The 13,818-nt window shown below is 40.7% G+C and overlaps 1 protein-coding gene across 3 annotated transcripts in view; it reads left to right on the top strand.

Moving 5' to 3' along the window:
* TTC39C (tetratricopeptide repeat domain 39C) overlaps positions 1 to 13,818 on the top strand; it is a 104,725-nt gene that overhangs the window by 5,110 nt on the left and 85,797 nt on the right. For all 3 annotated transcript variants that reach the window (XM_085875858.1, XM_085875869.1, XM_085875879.1), the window contains exons 2-4: positions 1,035 to 1,083; positions 6,108 to 6,236; positions 12,397 to 12,511. In XM_085875858.1, the coding sequence (XP_085731984.1) occupies positions 1,035 to 1,083; positions 6,108 to 6,236; positions 12,397 to 12,511 (293 nt within the window). The remainder of the gene's footprint in view (positions 1 to 1,034; positions 1,084 to 6,107; positions 6,237 to 12,396; positions 12,512 to 13,818) is intronic.

The raw sequence follows: 13,818 nt of genomic DNA, 5'->3' as shown, positions 1-13,818 counted from the left end.
ACCCAGGCTCGACAGCTAAGAGTAAGCGTACGCACCTCTTGGCTATCCTGCCATGATGTGGTGATTGATTTCTTTGAAACAACCGAAAACATTTTTGACTCATTGTAATATAACTTATTTGGCCTTCCTAACTCCAGAAATATTCCCACGGAGAACCGCACCGCGATATCGCCATCATAGCTTGAAGAGCACTCGCTAAGTGGCTTAAGCACTCCAATGAAACAGTTGATAAGGAACGGCTGGCTTGGCAAGCGATTTGTGATGCTGATCGGTCAGATAAATACTATGCACCTGGAATGTCAGGCAATGTCTGAAGTGGACAAATTACACTTTTGTGTTTTTTAGCAGTCAGAACTACAGCTGAAGTCAATAAAGAAGTTTAAGTTTTGAAATCAGGTTGAGATTCAGATTCCAGAGGTTATGGAATGTGTGGAAATAAAATATAGCCATGATCGCTGATGTCTCTGGGTGTTTATAAGCATTGCAATGTATCCAGCAATTTGTAGGACTGATGATGATCAGGCATTCAATAATATGAGTGAGGAAAGTGGAAAAAAAATATCAGTAAGAAATTGTTGCAGCCTGTAGCAAGTCAAGGCATGGTTGAGCAGGCCAAAAAAAGTGGCGAATTAAGATCCCTGCGAGGGACAGCAAGGTGACCCAGGATGAGCCTTGATAAAGGATAATTAAATAAGGTCATTAATTATCTTCAAAAGGGGTATTTAAATGAACACAAACACCCAGTTTTCACTCATGCACTCTCTTGGAGTTCCCTTAGTATGTGCATGCAAAGTCTCAGGCCACTCGGTATCATGATTTTGGAGTTACGGAAGACACACACACACACACACACACACACACACACACACACACACACACACACACACACACACACACACACACACACACACACACACACACACACACACACACACACACACACAATTATTATACATTCTCGAATTCAGCATTTTTTCACTCGCATCCGTATTTCTTCTTAATACCACACTGACTGCATTCTATCTTTGTTGCAGAACTCTTGGTCCAATGATGAGCTTTGGTGCCAGCTGCGTCAGCTTCTTGGTATGACACATGATGTTCGCAATATCACATGCATTGTTCATAATAATCTGAGGGATATGACAAATGGACATTGATGTATAAATGATCATTCATTTTGGGTTGAAGGTGAGGTACAGGATGTGTTGGATATTAATATTTATATGTGTGTATGTGTATGTGTATAATTAATTACATTGCCTTCAGAAAATATTGATACCCCTTGACTTTTGCACATTTTGTTGGATTACAACCTGAATTTAAAATGGATGAAAGTGAGACTTTTTTGTCACTTATCTACACATAATGCCCTGTAATGTCAAAGTGGAATTTTTTTTTTTTAGAAAATTTTCAAATTAATTTCAATTATTAACCTCCGCCATCGAAGATCGGAAGTTACTGTTTTCACCCCTTTCTGTTTGTTATCTTGCCAAAACGAAGTTTTTACAAGATATGTTAGTCAGCTTGTATGTTTTTTTTTGTTGTTGTTTGTTTGTTTGTTTGTCTGTAATCACGTATAAAAAATTCTGCAGAGCACAGTTATCATTGGAAATTTTTGTAACTTCGCATATCAGAGGCCTATAGAGGTCGCTTTCAGTGCACAAAATTTTGAAAGTCAAGGTCAAAGGTCAAGGTCACTTTGTTGCAAATCAGGAGAGTCGACGAAACCCTTATTTTTTGAGTAATTTTGATCGGATCGTCTTCAAACTTCATGGGAATATAGTTCATGGTCTGGCGCTCAGCTGATTAATTTTTGGTGGCGATTGGCCTTGACCTTCACGGTTAGTGCCTGAGGTCAAACATATTTGACCCCAAGGTCAAATTTTCAAGTTTTAGGAACCATATCGTGTAGTACCTCAAATTGAACACCTCGGTGAGTGCTTTCTAGATATGTCAAGCTTGAGACATTATGATGTCATTTGGTGACGTTATGAGGCAAACGCCTATTTTCATGGTTACTCTGTAGAACGATTCTCATCGGAATCTCTCGTAGGCAGATATTCCTCAAGGAGTCGCTCCTGGTGGATAGCAGCTCTGTTCACCTCAGTGTGACCTTAAAGAAGTCACACGTGGTCACCTTTTGGCAAGATACGGGTCACCCGAAGGGTGACATTGGTTTTATTGTTATTTGTTTGTTTGTGAACAGTATTACGGAAAAACTCCTCGACGGATTTCGACGAAACTTGGTGTGAGGGTTAGGTATGGTCCAAGCACCATGCCATTAGATTTTGGACTTGGTCCCCCCCCCAAAAAAAAATTGTTCGAGGAAAAAAAAATTTTTTGCAATTTTTTTTTTCAACAAAATTTTGATTCCTTTTTTTGCATTTCTACATGTTTTAAGGGATTTCCAACCCCCCCCCCCCCAAAAAAAAATGTTGGAGAAAAGAAGTATAACTCTGTCAGCACTGTTGACATCATATTTAATGAATAAAATATTAGGTTCACTTGAGTGACCCAGCAGTATTGGCGGCGGAGGTTTTGCACTCTCCCGAGTGCTCCCCCTCGAGTTCAATAAGTGTTCAACCCCTTTGCTATGATACTCCAAATTGAGCTCAGGTGCATCCAATTTCCAAAAATCATCCTTGAGATGTCTCAACAACTAGATTGGAATCCACTTGTGGCCAATTCAATTGATTGGACATGATTTAGAAAGAAACACATCTTTCTATATAATTTCCGACAGTTGACAGTACATATCAAAGCAGAAACTCTACCATGAAGTCCAAGGAACTGTCTGTAGAACTCTGAGATAGAATTGTGAAGAGGCATAGATCTGGGGAAGGTTAAAAAACAATTTCTCGTATTGAAAATTCCCAAGAGCACAGTGAACTCTATCAGTAGGAAAAAGAAAGAATATGGAACTGGCCGTCTGATCAAACTGAGCAATCTGGCAAGAAGAACCTTGGTCAGGGTGGTGACCAAGAACCCAATGTCCACTCTGACAGAACGAGAGCATTCCTTGGCTGAGATAGGAGAACCTGCCGGAAAGACAACAGTCTCTGCAGCACTTCACAAACCTAGGCTTCATGGGAGAGTAGCCCAATGAACACCACTCCTGAGAAAAAGGCACATGACAGCACACCTGGAGTTTGCAAAAAGGCACGTGACAGATTCTGAGAGCGTGACGCAAAATATTCTGTGGTCTGATGAGACGAAATTGAACTCTTTGGCCTGAATGCAAACCGCTACGTCTGGTGGAAACCGAGCACAGCTCATCACCCATCTAACACCATCCCTACTGTGAAGCATGGTGGTGGCAGCATCATACTGTGGGGATGCTTTTCAGTGGCAGTGAGTGGGAGATTTGTAAGAATAGAGGGAACAACGAATGGAGCCAAATACAGGCAAATCCTTGAGGAGACCCTGCTTCGCTTCAGAGTGCAAAAGACCTTAAACTGTGGCCAAGATTTATGTTCCAACAGGACAATGACCCCAAGCATACAGCCAAAACAACACTGGAATGGCTTCAGATCAAGAATGTGAAAGTCCTTCAGTGGTCCAGCGAAAGCCCACATTTGAATCCCACTGAGAATATGTGGGAAGACTTGAAGATTGCTGTTCACCAACATTCCCCATCCAACTTGACAGAGTTTGAGCAAATCTGCAAGGAAGAATGGGAGAAAATCCCCAAATCCAGATGTACAAAGCTGATACAGATATACCCAAGAAAGCTTGAAGCTGTAATTGCTGCCAAATGCACTTCTACGAAGTACTGACTCAATGGGCTGAACTTATGTGGATGATTGATGGTGATAAAGTTTTGTATGTGGGAATATTAAAAATAGAGTAATGCACAATTTCTTTAAATATCAATAGTCCATAAATTTCAAACGATGTTCTGCTTCGTTGCAAAGTTTTCATTTCATCACTGATGTAAGTTTTTATATTCCTCCAACATATTGTTATGTATTTTAGAATCGGATCCAACTAATGCATGCAAACATTTCGGTCCTCAGTTATTTCCCTAAATGCATGTCCAGGATAGACTCATCCCCGTGTCTGGTGGGATTCTAACATTTATGCATTGGAGAAGGGTAGAGAATAAATTCCCTTGCTTATGGGATGGGTTTTTTCTCTTTACGGCAGACACATTCATGCACGCGAGATAGCCGTTAGCCCAACGGAGGCTCGTCTACCCTCTTTCCATGAGGACACATTGGCTTGGAGGTGGACGATTTATTTACACCTTTGACTTACAGGACATTTGATTAAGCACACCGCGGGCTTTTCCTGACGGAAAATTCCTGATGAATAACTGAGCAGTTATTCCGATGGTGAAATACGGCTGTGGATCATTCACCTCACCCACCTATCTTTCATCGACGTTCGACACCCACCTCTTTCACCAACGTTGACATCCACCTTTTTCCATCAACGTTCGACACCCACCTCTTTCACCGACATTGACATACATCCACCTTTTTCCATCGACATTTGATGCCCCGTTTAGCAGCTCTATAGATGCTGGCTTGCTCTTGTTTGTGTCAGGCTGAACGAGGAAGGAATGATTGCGAGGTTGATGACTGGTCACGTGCAACGATGTGCCAATAGGCAAGGTGGATTTGGCTGAAGTCTGCTTGAGGCTCCGCCCAGACTGGTCGCCAATAAAAAGGTCAGGAGGACTGTTTTTCCTGAGAGTTTTGGTGACAGTTGGTGAGCTGCTCCAGTGAGACAGTTTGTGACAGCTGGTTACAATTCCTCACAGTCTTACCGCTGGTGACAGCCTTACAGCTCTGACAGCTAGTCACAGTGCCTCACAGCTTTTTACAGCTGTCCCTTGATTGCGGCTCCTGACAATGGGTGACAGTTGGATCGTTCCTTCTGGTTCTGCTCAGGACCTGCTCTTGGCGTACCTGATTCTTGATGTCACTGGTTCCTGGGGGTGACGACAATTGGTGTTCTCGCCTGTTTGCAAGTGGGTGCATGGCGAGGCAGGGTGCTCGCAACGGACCAAGGTATGCTCACACATTCAGGACATTTTATTTGACGCACGACGACTTCTACCTTGGTAAGCCGAGACCGGATTTCTTCGTCCCCGAATGATCTGCTGGGTACCCTTGTCTCGTGTTTAATTGTCAAGTAAAGCATAGTAATGAGCATCTGATCTTTGTCTGTTTTTATATCAATGCCTGATTAATTCTTCATTTAACCGGGCGTAGTGGCGTGTGCCTGTAATCCGGCTACTCGGAGGCTTGGGTTGGAGGATCGCTTGAGGACGGGAGCTCTGCGCTGGGCCGCGTTATGAGAGGGTATAGGGTAGCCCAGAATCATGGTGAAACCCAATCCTTATCCCTGTGTCGTAAGAGGCGACCAGGGTTGCGTCAGGAAGGGCATCCGGCGTAAAACCTATGCCAAATCAGTATGCGGATCATAACGGATGATCCGCTATGGCGACCCCTAACAGGAGCAGCTGAAAGACGAACAACAACATTAATTCTTCATTTGCTTGAGATTATTTTGATTGATTTGAATTTACTTATTTTCACCACAAAGAAATAAAAAGTTCTTCAGTTTATTTATTTTTTCTTTATTAATAAATTCCTTGTTGACGTTTCAACCTGTCCGTGCTTGTCCTTTCATTCCATTGATCCAGCATTGTCCGAACCTAGGCAGATTGGGAGGTAGTTCCCAAACGAATTAACCTGCCATGGTCAGCAAGCACCATCGGAAAATGCTCGGCCGCCCTACTTAAGATCTAATCAAGATAAGATTGGTGCATTGCCAAGGGCGCGCTCCCCATTCAGGAAGCCACATGACCTCCAGTTAAATGGCAAAATTAGATGGTGGACACTGGAACTCGTGGTTAACTGATTGGCGCTCGTGGTTGTAATGCAACCCACAATAGCACGGTTAATTGTGAGCAGTGGCCCCAGGTCCGGCTCTTCCGAGGAGAAACGGGGATTAACCCCCTCATAGTACACTCAGTACCCGTGGCCGTAACAATATCATTGAATTCTTATTTTTGGTGAACTGCCAGATATCTCTGGGTCACCTTTGACTTTTAGAAGTGCCTTTCACCTTACCCTTTCTGGTTCCTTTTTCAATAGCAAGCTCTGATGACTTTTGAAGAAGAAAAGATGCAGACTGCCTCAGATGACCTGCGCAGCACAGAGCGTTTCTGCCTTGCTGATGACCCAGGAATGTTTGACTCCATCAAGAGCCGCATCCGTCGCAGTGTGAGTCATGTTGTTCTCCCCTCCCCCCCCCCACCTCATTTATATTTCCAGATGACATTTATTTGAGAAATTTGTATTTTTAAAAAGCAAAACATGTCTGAATTCAAATTATTGCATTTTTCGAAAGGAAGCCTAGATGGGCAGAATTTCCTCTTCTTCCATTCTTTGTAAAGCAACTCTCAGCCTCTTTACTCCATACAGCATTCTGTCTCGATTAAGTGTTGCAATTGTTTTTATTCAAGTTTTTCCCAACAGGACTTAAAACTTAACAAAAAATAATCTCCTTTTCAACCAAAAAAGTCCCATACAGAATTTACCAGTCTCGGTGGGGTAATGGTTAGAGTGTCCGCTCTAAGTCTGGGAGGTCGGTGGCTGGAACCTTGGCCAAGTCATACCAGAGACATTGAAAATGGTATGAGTTACTTTCTTGATTCTCAGCATTTAAAAAGGATAGAGCACGGACAGTCGACCATAAGTTGGCAATATAGGCACATGCTTTGATGAGCCGAATGTCCTCATCCTGCGTCGAAGTTCCTTGCAAGGGAATTTATCTTACATATACAGTGCCTGGAGAAAGTCTACACCCCCTTTCAAAATTTTCACCTTTTGTTGTCTTGTAGCCTGGAATTAAATTGCATTAAATCAAACTTCTTACACCTTTATTTACCCATCGTAGCTCACAACTTCCAAGTAAAAAACAAATTCTACAAATTTCAGAAAGTTAATTGAAAATACAAAACTGTAATATCTTGGTTGGATAAGTGTTCACCACCTCCTCCTTTTAAATACAAAACTTTTTTAAAAAATACAAAACTGTAATATCTTGGTTGGATGTGTTCACCACCCCCCCTTTTATAATCGCAATTGTAAATGAGATCAGGTGTAACCAGTCACTTTCAAAATCACACACCAAGTTAATTGGCATCCATCTGTGTTAAATTGTAGTGATTCTGATTATTTCAGAATAAAGTCAGCTGCTCCTGAAGGTTTCCTCTGCTGGGTGGTGTATTTCACAGCAAAGACTCAACCATGAGCACGAAAGAGCTTTCAAAAGACATCTGGGATAAAGTTGTGGAAATGCACCGATCAGGGGATGGGGAGAAAAATATTTCAAAGGCCTTGAATATCCCTTGGAGCAAAGTCAAGACGATCATTAAGAAGTGGAAGGCGTATCATACAACCAAGACCCTGCTTCGATCAGGCTGTTCCTCCAAAATGGATGACCAAGCAAGGAGGAGACTGATCAGAGAGGCCACCAAGAGGACAATGGCAACTTTGAAAGAGCTACAAACCTTTATGGCAAAGACTGGTCACTGTGTGCATGTGACAACAATATTCCAAGCACTCCACAAGTCTGGCCTGTACATGAGGGTGGCAAGAAGGAAGCTATTCCTCAAAAAGCCCACTTTGAGCCCCATTTGAGATTTGCAAAAAACCACTGGAAGTTCTGAAGCCATATGGCAAAACGTTTTGTGGTTTGATGAAACCAAGATGGTCCTTTGTGGCCTAAATGCAAAACGTTACGTTTGGCGTAAACCCGACACAGCACATCACCCAAAGAACACAATCACCACTGTGAAGCATGGTGTTGGCAGCATCATGTTATGGGGATGTTTCTCATTAGCAGAGACTAGGGCACTTGTCAGGGTAGAAGGGAAAATGGATGGAGCAAAATACAAAAAAATCCGAGAAGAAAACCTGCTGCCCTCTGCAAGAAAGCTGAAATTGGGACGGAAGTTCACCTTTCAGCATGCCAACTACCAAAAACACACAGCCAATGCTACACTGGAATGGCTAAGGAACAAAAAGATAAATGTCCTTGAGTGGTGCAATCAGTCCTGAATTAAAACCAATCGAAAATCTGTGGCATGACTTGAAGTTTGCTGTCCATGAACGCTCCCCATGCAACTTGACTGAGTTTGAACAGTTTTATACATAAGAATGGGCAAATATTGCCCACTCAAGGTGTGCAAAGTTGGTGGAGACCTATCCCAACAGACTCAGCTGTAATTGCTGTCAAAGGTGCTTCCACCAAGTCATGCTTGCATGTGTAAGCCGTGGATAACCTAATGGCTGCTTTCCAGGCTGCACGATTCCAGGTCAAATTTGTAGTTTTTCACTTGGAAGTTGTGGGTTACAATGTGTAAATAAAGGTGGAAAAAGTCTGATTTAATTCCAGGCTATAAGGCAACAAAAGGTGAAAAATTTGAAAGGGGGTGTAGACCTTCAATAGGCACTGTATTATTGCGAACCGTGTTGTCTGTCTGCGCATTTGTCCGTCTCCCATTTATGGCGGCCGCTTCCTGTGCTGCATTTGAAAAGATGCACTCGCAGGCAAAGCTCAACATTTTCAAATGACAGAACAGGCATGAACTACAATGGCACTCAGTGGAGCGTATACGTCCTCCAAGTTGAACAGTTTACGTTTTGTATCCCACTGAAAGGCCGGATCTGGATCCAGACCTGAACCAAAATCTAATCGGCTTGTTTTTATCACATAACCAACTCATTCACATAGTTTTGCCATAACTCGTCCACAACTTTTTAAGATAATGTGGTACACTGTATCGTTTTTGGTCCTATCTCTCAATTGTGAAGAATCACTGAAACAATTCTCAAATCTGAGAGCTACTCGATCGTGATTCAGTTCTCTTTTTAGCAATCCTGCAGTGGTGTAATGCATCTCTTGATGTACCCACAAAATAAGAAATGAAATGAAATGAAAAATCCGGATCTAGATCTTCACCAAAATCTAATCAAGTCGACCTTGTCACACACCCAACCTGTCCACCAAATTTCGTGTGAATCCAACCACAATGTTTTGAGATATCCTGCTCACAGACAGAAAGGCATGGATGAAAACATAACTTCCGGTCACCTTCGGTAGCATAGGTATTAATGCTGATGCCAAATTTTATTTTGCAAGCAGGATATTCTGTACTCTTTTGAGACTAATCCAACCTCTGCTGCTGCTAGATGATAAACCACCATTTTGGGGTGGTCAGTACAAGTAGCTCGGAGCTTTAGTTCTGAGTTAAACCGAGTGAAAAACAATGAAGTTTAAAATCCATGAAATAATTTAAAATTGATAGATTAACTTAAACCTTTCCCGTCACTGGGGACGGGTACTTTTGCTTTCATTATTATAAGCCCATAACGCTGCACAATTTGCACATCTTTATTCTCATCTCAAATAAATTCTGAAAGTGACCTCGACTTTTATCTTGTCTGAGTTTTCCTAACTTCTTCCACTCCTTCCTGGAAGTACTTTAAAAACCCTTCCTCATCTCCTAGATAGATTCTCTCAGCTACTAGTATTCCCCTGATTTTTGTAAATATTGAAGCAATATAACTATTTAATAAGTCTGCCCTCTCACTTTCATTTTAAGTGTTGAAAACGAAACCTTTTCTCTTTTAGAATGCTTCCTGTGCTATCCCTCAATGTGTCCACACTTGTCTTTACCAGCTCTATACCCCTTATGTACTGAAACAATTTATTGTTATTATGTTTGATGTAGTTGGCCATATCCTTCTCATACTCTCTTTTAACTTGGCTAGTAAATTTTTTTTTGGCCAGCCTCCGTTTACTTTGATGCTGATCCGAGTCCAACTGCAGTCCTGTGGTTGTATACGTAATTAATGCCTTGTGCTTATCCTCTAGAGCACTCCTTCCCTCCTACTTCCCTTTCTGCTTGACCATTCTGGTCTCTTTCTGCCTCTGGATTTACAACTCACTGAAATGCACTTATTCTGTACACTACACTTTTTAATCCTTGAAAGGTTCCCATTTCTCTGATGCGGATTGCTCTCCCGTTAGCTTGTCCCAACCGATAGCACCAAAGTCTCTCTCTCTCATCATATCCTTAAAGCTTGCCTTCTTGGAATCTAATAACATTGCTTTACTATTCTGAACTCTAAATCATAACATAATCTTTGCACAGATTATATTATGGTCACTTGTCTCTAAACGCTTTCCTTACTCGACATTCTCTACCATGTATATATTGGGATGATTACTTAAAAAGAAGTCTGACACCACACTCCCCCTCATGAGCATATCTACAAACTGGCTTAAATTAAACTGGCTAATTTATTTTTCATTAAAGTTCATGGAAGCTTAGGGGTGCATGGATGATAAAAAGTTAATGAAATTTCCGTTTCTGGAGACAAAATCCGACTGTTGAAAATTGGGTTTCTATGACCAAAGCTAGACATACAGCAATGCAAAGGTTGAAGAGGCCAGGAAAAACCTTTTCCAATACACTAAGCAAAGATTAACATCGAATTATACAAAGCAAAAGGACTGTTGGTGAATAGGTTGCAAAGAAATGGAGGCCATTCAAGCATCCCAACCCTGAAACATGGAACTCAGACTTATCTAACATCTATAGATAAGGCTGGGATATTTTATGGCCTTTTTGTCTGGAAGTGTAAAGTTCAGAATGCTGATTATTCATTTCCTCCAGTTCAGTCCCATAGATTTATAACTGACCATTGTGAAGTTGTGTCCACATGGTATACGATGTAAGCTTCAAAAATTAGATGTCAGTAAAGCCACTGGACCTGCCAGGATTGGGAAGAGTGCTGCAAGAGTGTGTTGCTACATTCTCCATACCACTAGACAAGCACTTTCACTTCTGTTTTAATTTTTATTGAAGTTATTTTCCTTTGAACTGAAAAGTAGTAAATATGTTGCTAATGCATAATAATAATAACTAATAATAATAATAAATTATTATTACTGTAGTATGAGTTTGCTTATAAAGAACTTTGAATGCAAGAGGAGGCCATATAATTATTTTGTAACAACACACACACACACACACACACACACACACACACACACACACACACACACACACACACACACACACACACACACACACACACACACACACACACACACACACACACACACACACACACACACACTACATTATATAACAATTATACAACAATACAGTACATTAAATTGTGATTATAATTAATATAAAACACACACACATAAAAGAGTTGGACAGATTGGGCATATACAAAGAAGTTTCGTTGGAATGACTAAGAAGAGGTCAGTTGAACTGGGATGGAGAATGAATCAAAATAAATGCCCAAGACCAAGGACACTACGAATGGCTTAGAAAATAATTGCTGGGACTGAGTCAATTGGACAGGTGGAGGTTCTGTAAGGTAGAAACAGAAACGACGAGTCACCTCCTCTTGAGATGTAAAAAAAAAAAAAACTCCTGTCAGAACAGCTGTATACACAAAGGAACAACAAAATCTGTGTCGTAATCCACTGGCACATCTGCAAAAAAAAAAATACAAAATAACCCATAGAAACATGAACCAAAAGTGAAAACCCGGCAGTAATGCTCACGAACAAACTAATTACCCATCGAGCCTGAAAAGAGCACAAAGCATTGCAACCAGATATAGTACTTACTGTATGTACAAAAAAGTAAAGGAGGAATTTCTAATTGAAGTATCAGTACCAAGCGATTTTGGCATAAACAATGCAGAAATGAAGAAAATGACCAAATACCAGGATTTCAAAAATGAAGTCAAAGATCTTGGAAGCTGTCAATGCCAAAATTGTAAAAAGTGTTAATTGGAGCAATGGGAGTGAAAAAGAAGAACCTTACAGAGATCTTCAAAAACTATCCTGGGAGGATTAGTACAAACAAACTACATTAGGAAAAATGTCTGGGGATTTCTTCAAAACAAGTGACGATCCTGAAAAGAGCCCCCAGAACAAAACTTTAAGAATATGAAAACTTCACACCTTGGTCCATGAATCATAATCCCTTCTCAAAACTGAGGTGGATACTTCGAGCCATGAGACGACTCTGTTACACCTTCTGAAAACTGCATATGGAGATACCAACCACACATAAACAATGCACACTGTTTATGTGCATTGTTTATGACTGCACACACACGCAGTCGAGTTCAGTCATATATGTTGGGTGAGCTGCAAATGGTTGTAATGAATCGACTGATTTGTCTTCTGCAGTAGATTGCCATTCTGTCTGATAAACTGCAATAAGTATTAATCTCTTGAAATATAATGGTCATACAATGCATTAATGATATCTCCCTACGTTCCATAAATTGCAGCACCTGCATTATAGTTTATTGTTTGTTTTTGACGCTTTTTTCACAGACAGAGGATACTAAGCCATTGCTGACGATCGAGCAACGCTTCCAGCGACAGATAATTGCAGCCGATTGCCAGCTTTATCTTGCTGTACTTTCTTTCGTCAGGCAAGAGCTTACGGGTATGCTCAAAGCCACTCAGAGGGAAAGCATGCGTTTGATCAAAATTTCCAGTGTATTTGCATGCATACTAAATAGATAGCTCCAATACAGAATAGAAGTGTTTCTTTAAATGTGCATATCTTTTACGACTCTTTCCATTCCATATATCCTGCATTTAACACTCCTTCACTTCCATATATTGCTAGTTATGGAACAATACGCAAATATTGCTTTGATTCCATCATACTCAACATTCTTTTTCCTTTTGGTTTGTGACATTTTGTATGCATCTTCTTTCGGATGTTGTGCCCAAAGGCAGGTTCAGTGCTGCCAAAGCAGTCTCATGGCAAGGATCACACTGGATGGTTTGCCATTGCCTTCCCAATGGTAGTCAGGGCAGGATTATTGAACTTGGCCAGGGTGCCTGCGATAGCTCACATGCTCTTTGTGAAAACTCTACACTGATGAATGACATTCTGAAACCATGAGATCTTCAATGTCCACCATATACTGCCAGCAGATGGGATGTCCAGTTTAATGTCCATCCGATGAACGGCACACACATTGATGCGTCATCCTGCTTGCAAAACACCAGGTTTATAGCTGTGCCGAGATTCATACTCAGTATAGATGGTTCAAAGATGAGTGTACATCCCTCTTGGCTATCATGCAAGCCCTTTCGTATGCATCACAGAACCATAAAGACAAAACATACAATATCACAGAACATATGCATCACAGAACCAAAACATGACAAAACATTTGCATTCACTGTTTTATGCTGCATTTTTAATGTGAGGTGAACAATTGAATAATAATTAAATACAGTATACTTAATCTCAGTTTTAGGAATTATAGTTTTTAACCTTTATTTCACTTTGTATTTGTTGCGTCATACTTCAGTTTGGAATTAAATAATACAAGCTTTGCTGTGCATGCTGTGTATTCTTGCTGGCTTGTAAAGCCGATCCAGTTTCTGTTGTTCATCTTTTTTCCTTCAAATAATTGCATTTAAGCCGAGTAATGACTTGAAAAATCACATGAAAAATAAATTGCATTGTTTGATACACCAACCTCATTTAAACAAAATCGCATCGTTTTAAAATGCGAATCACATTTAAACAAAGTCGCATTGTTTAAAGCAATTTTTCATGAATTCCTCCATTTTTCATCAACATTTCGAGAAAGTACTAGGGAATGAATTGTACCATTTCTATTTTTAATTTTATTCTCATCTGACACTTTCAATTGCATCATTTTTCTTTCGTACCACATTACTCTCTTCACTATTGCAGGAATACTGAGAAGTGAAGTGCACTGCACATGA

This window comes from Eptatretus burgeri, chromosome 1 (genome assembly GCF_056783735.1).
Source record: "Eptatretus burgeri isolate ZD-2024b chromosome 1, Ebu_testis_v1, whole genome shotgun sequence".
NCBI classification, from domain to species: Eukaryota; Metazoa; Chordata; class Myxini; order Myxiniformes; family Myxinidae; genus Eptatretus; species Eptatretus burgeri.
This window is presented reverse-complemented; position numbering and strand designations above follow the sequence as displayed.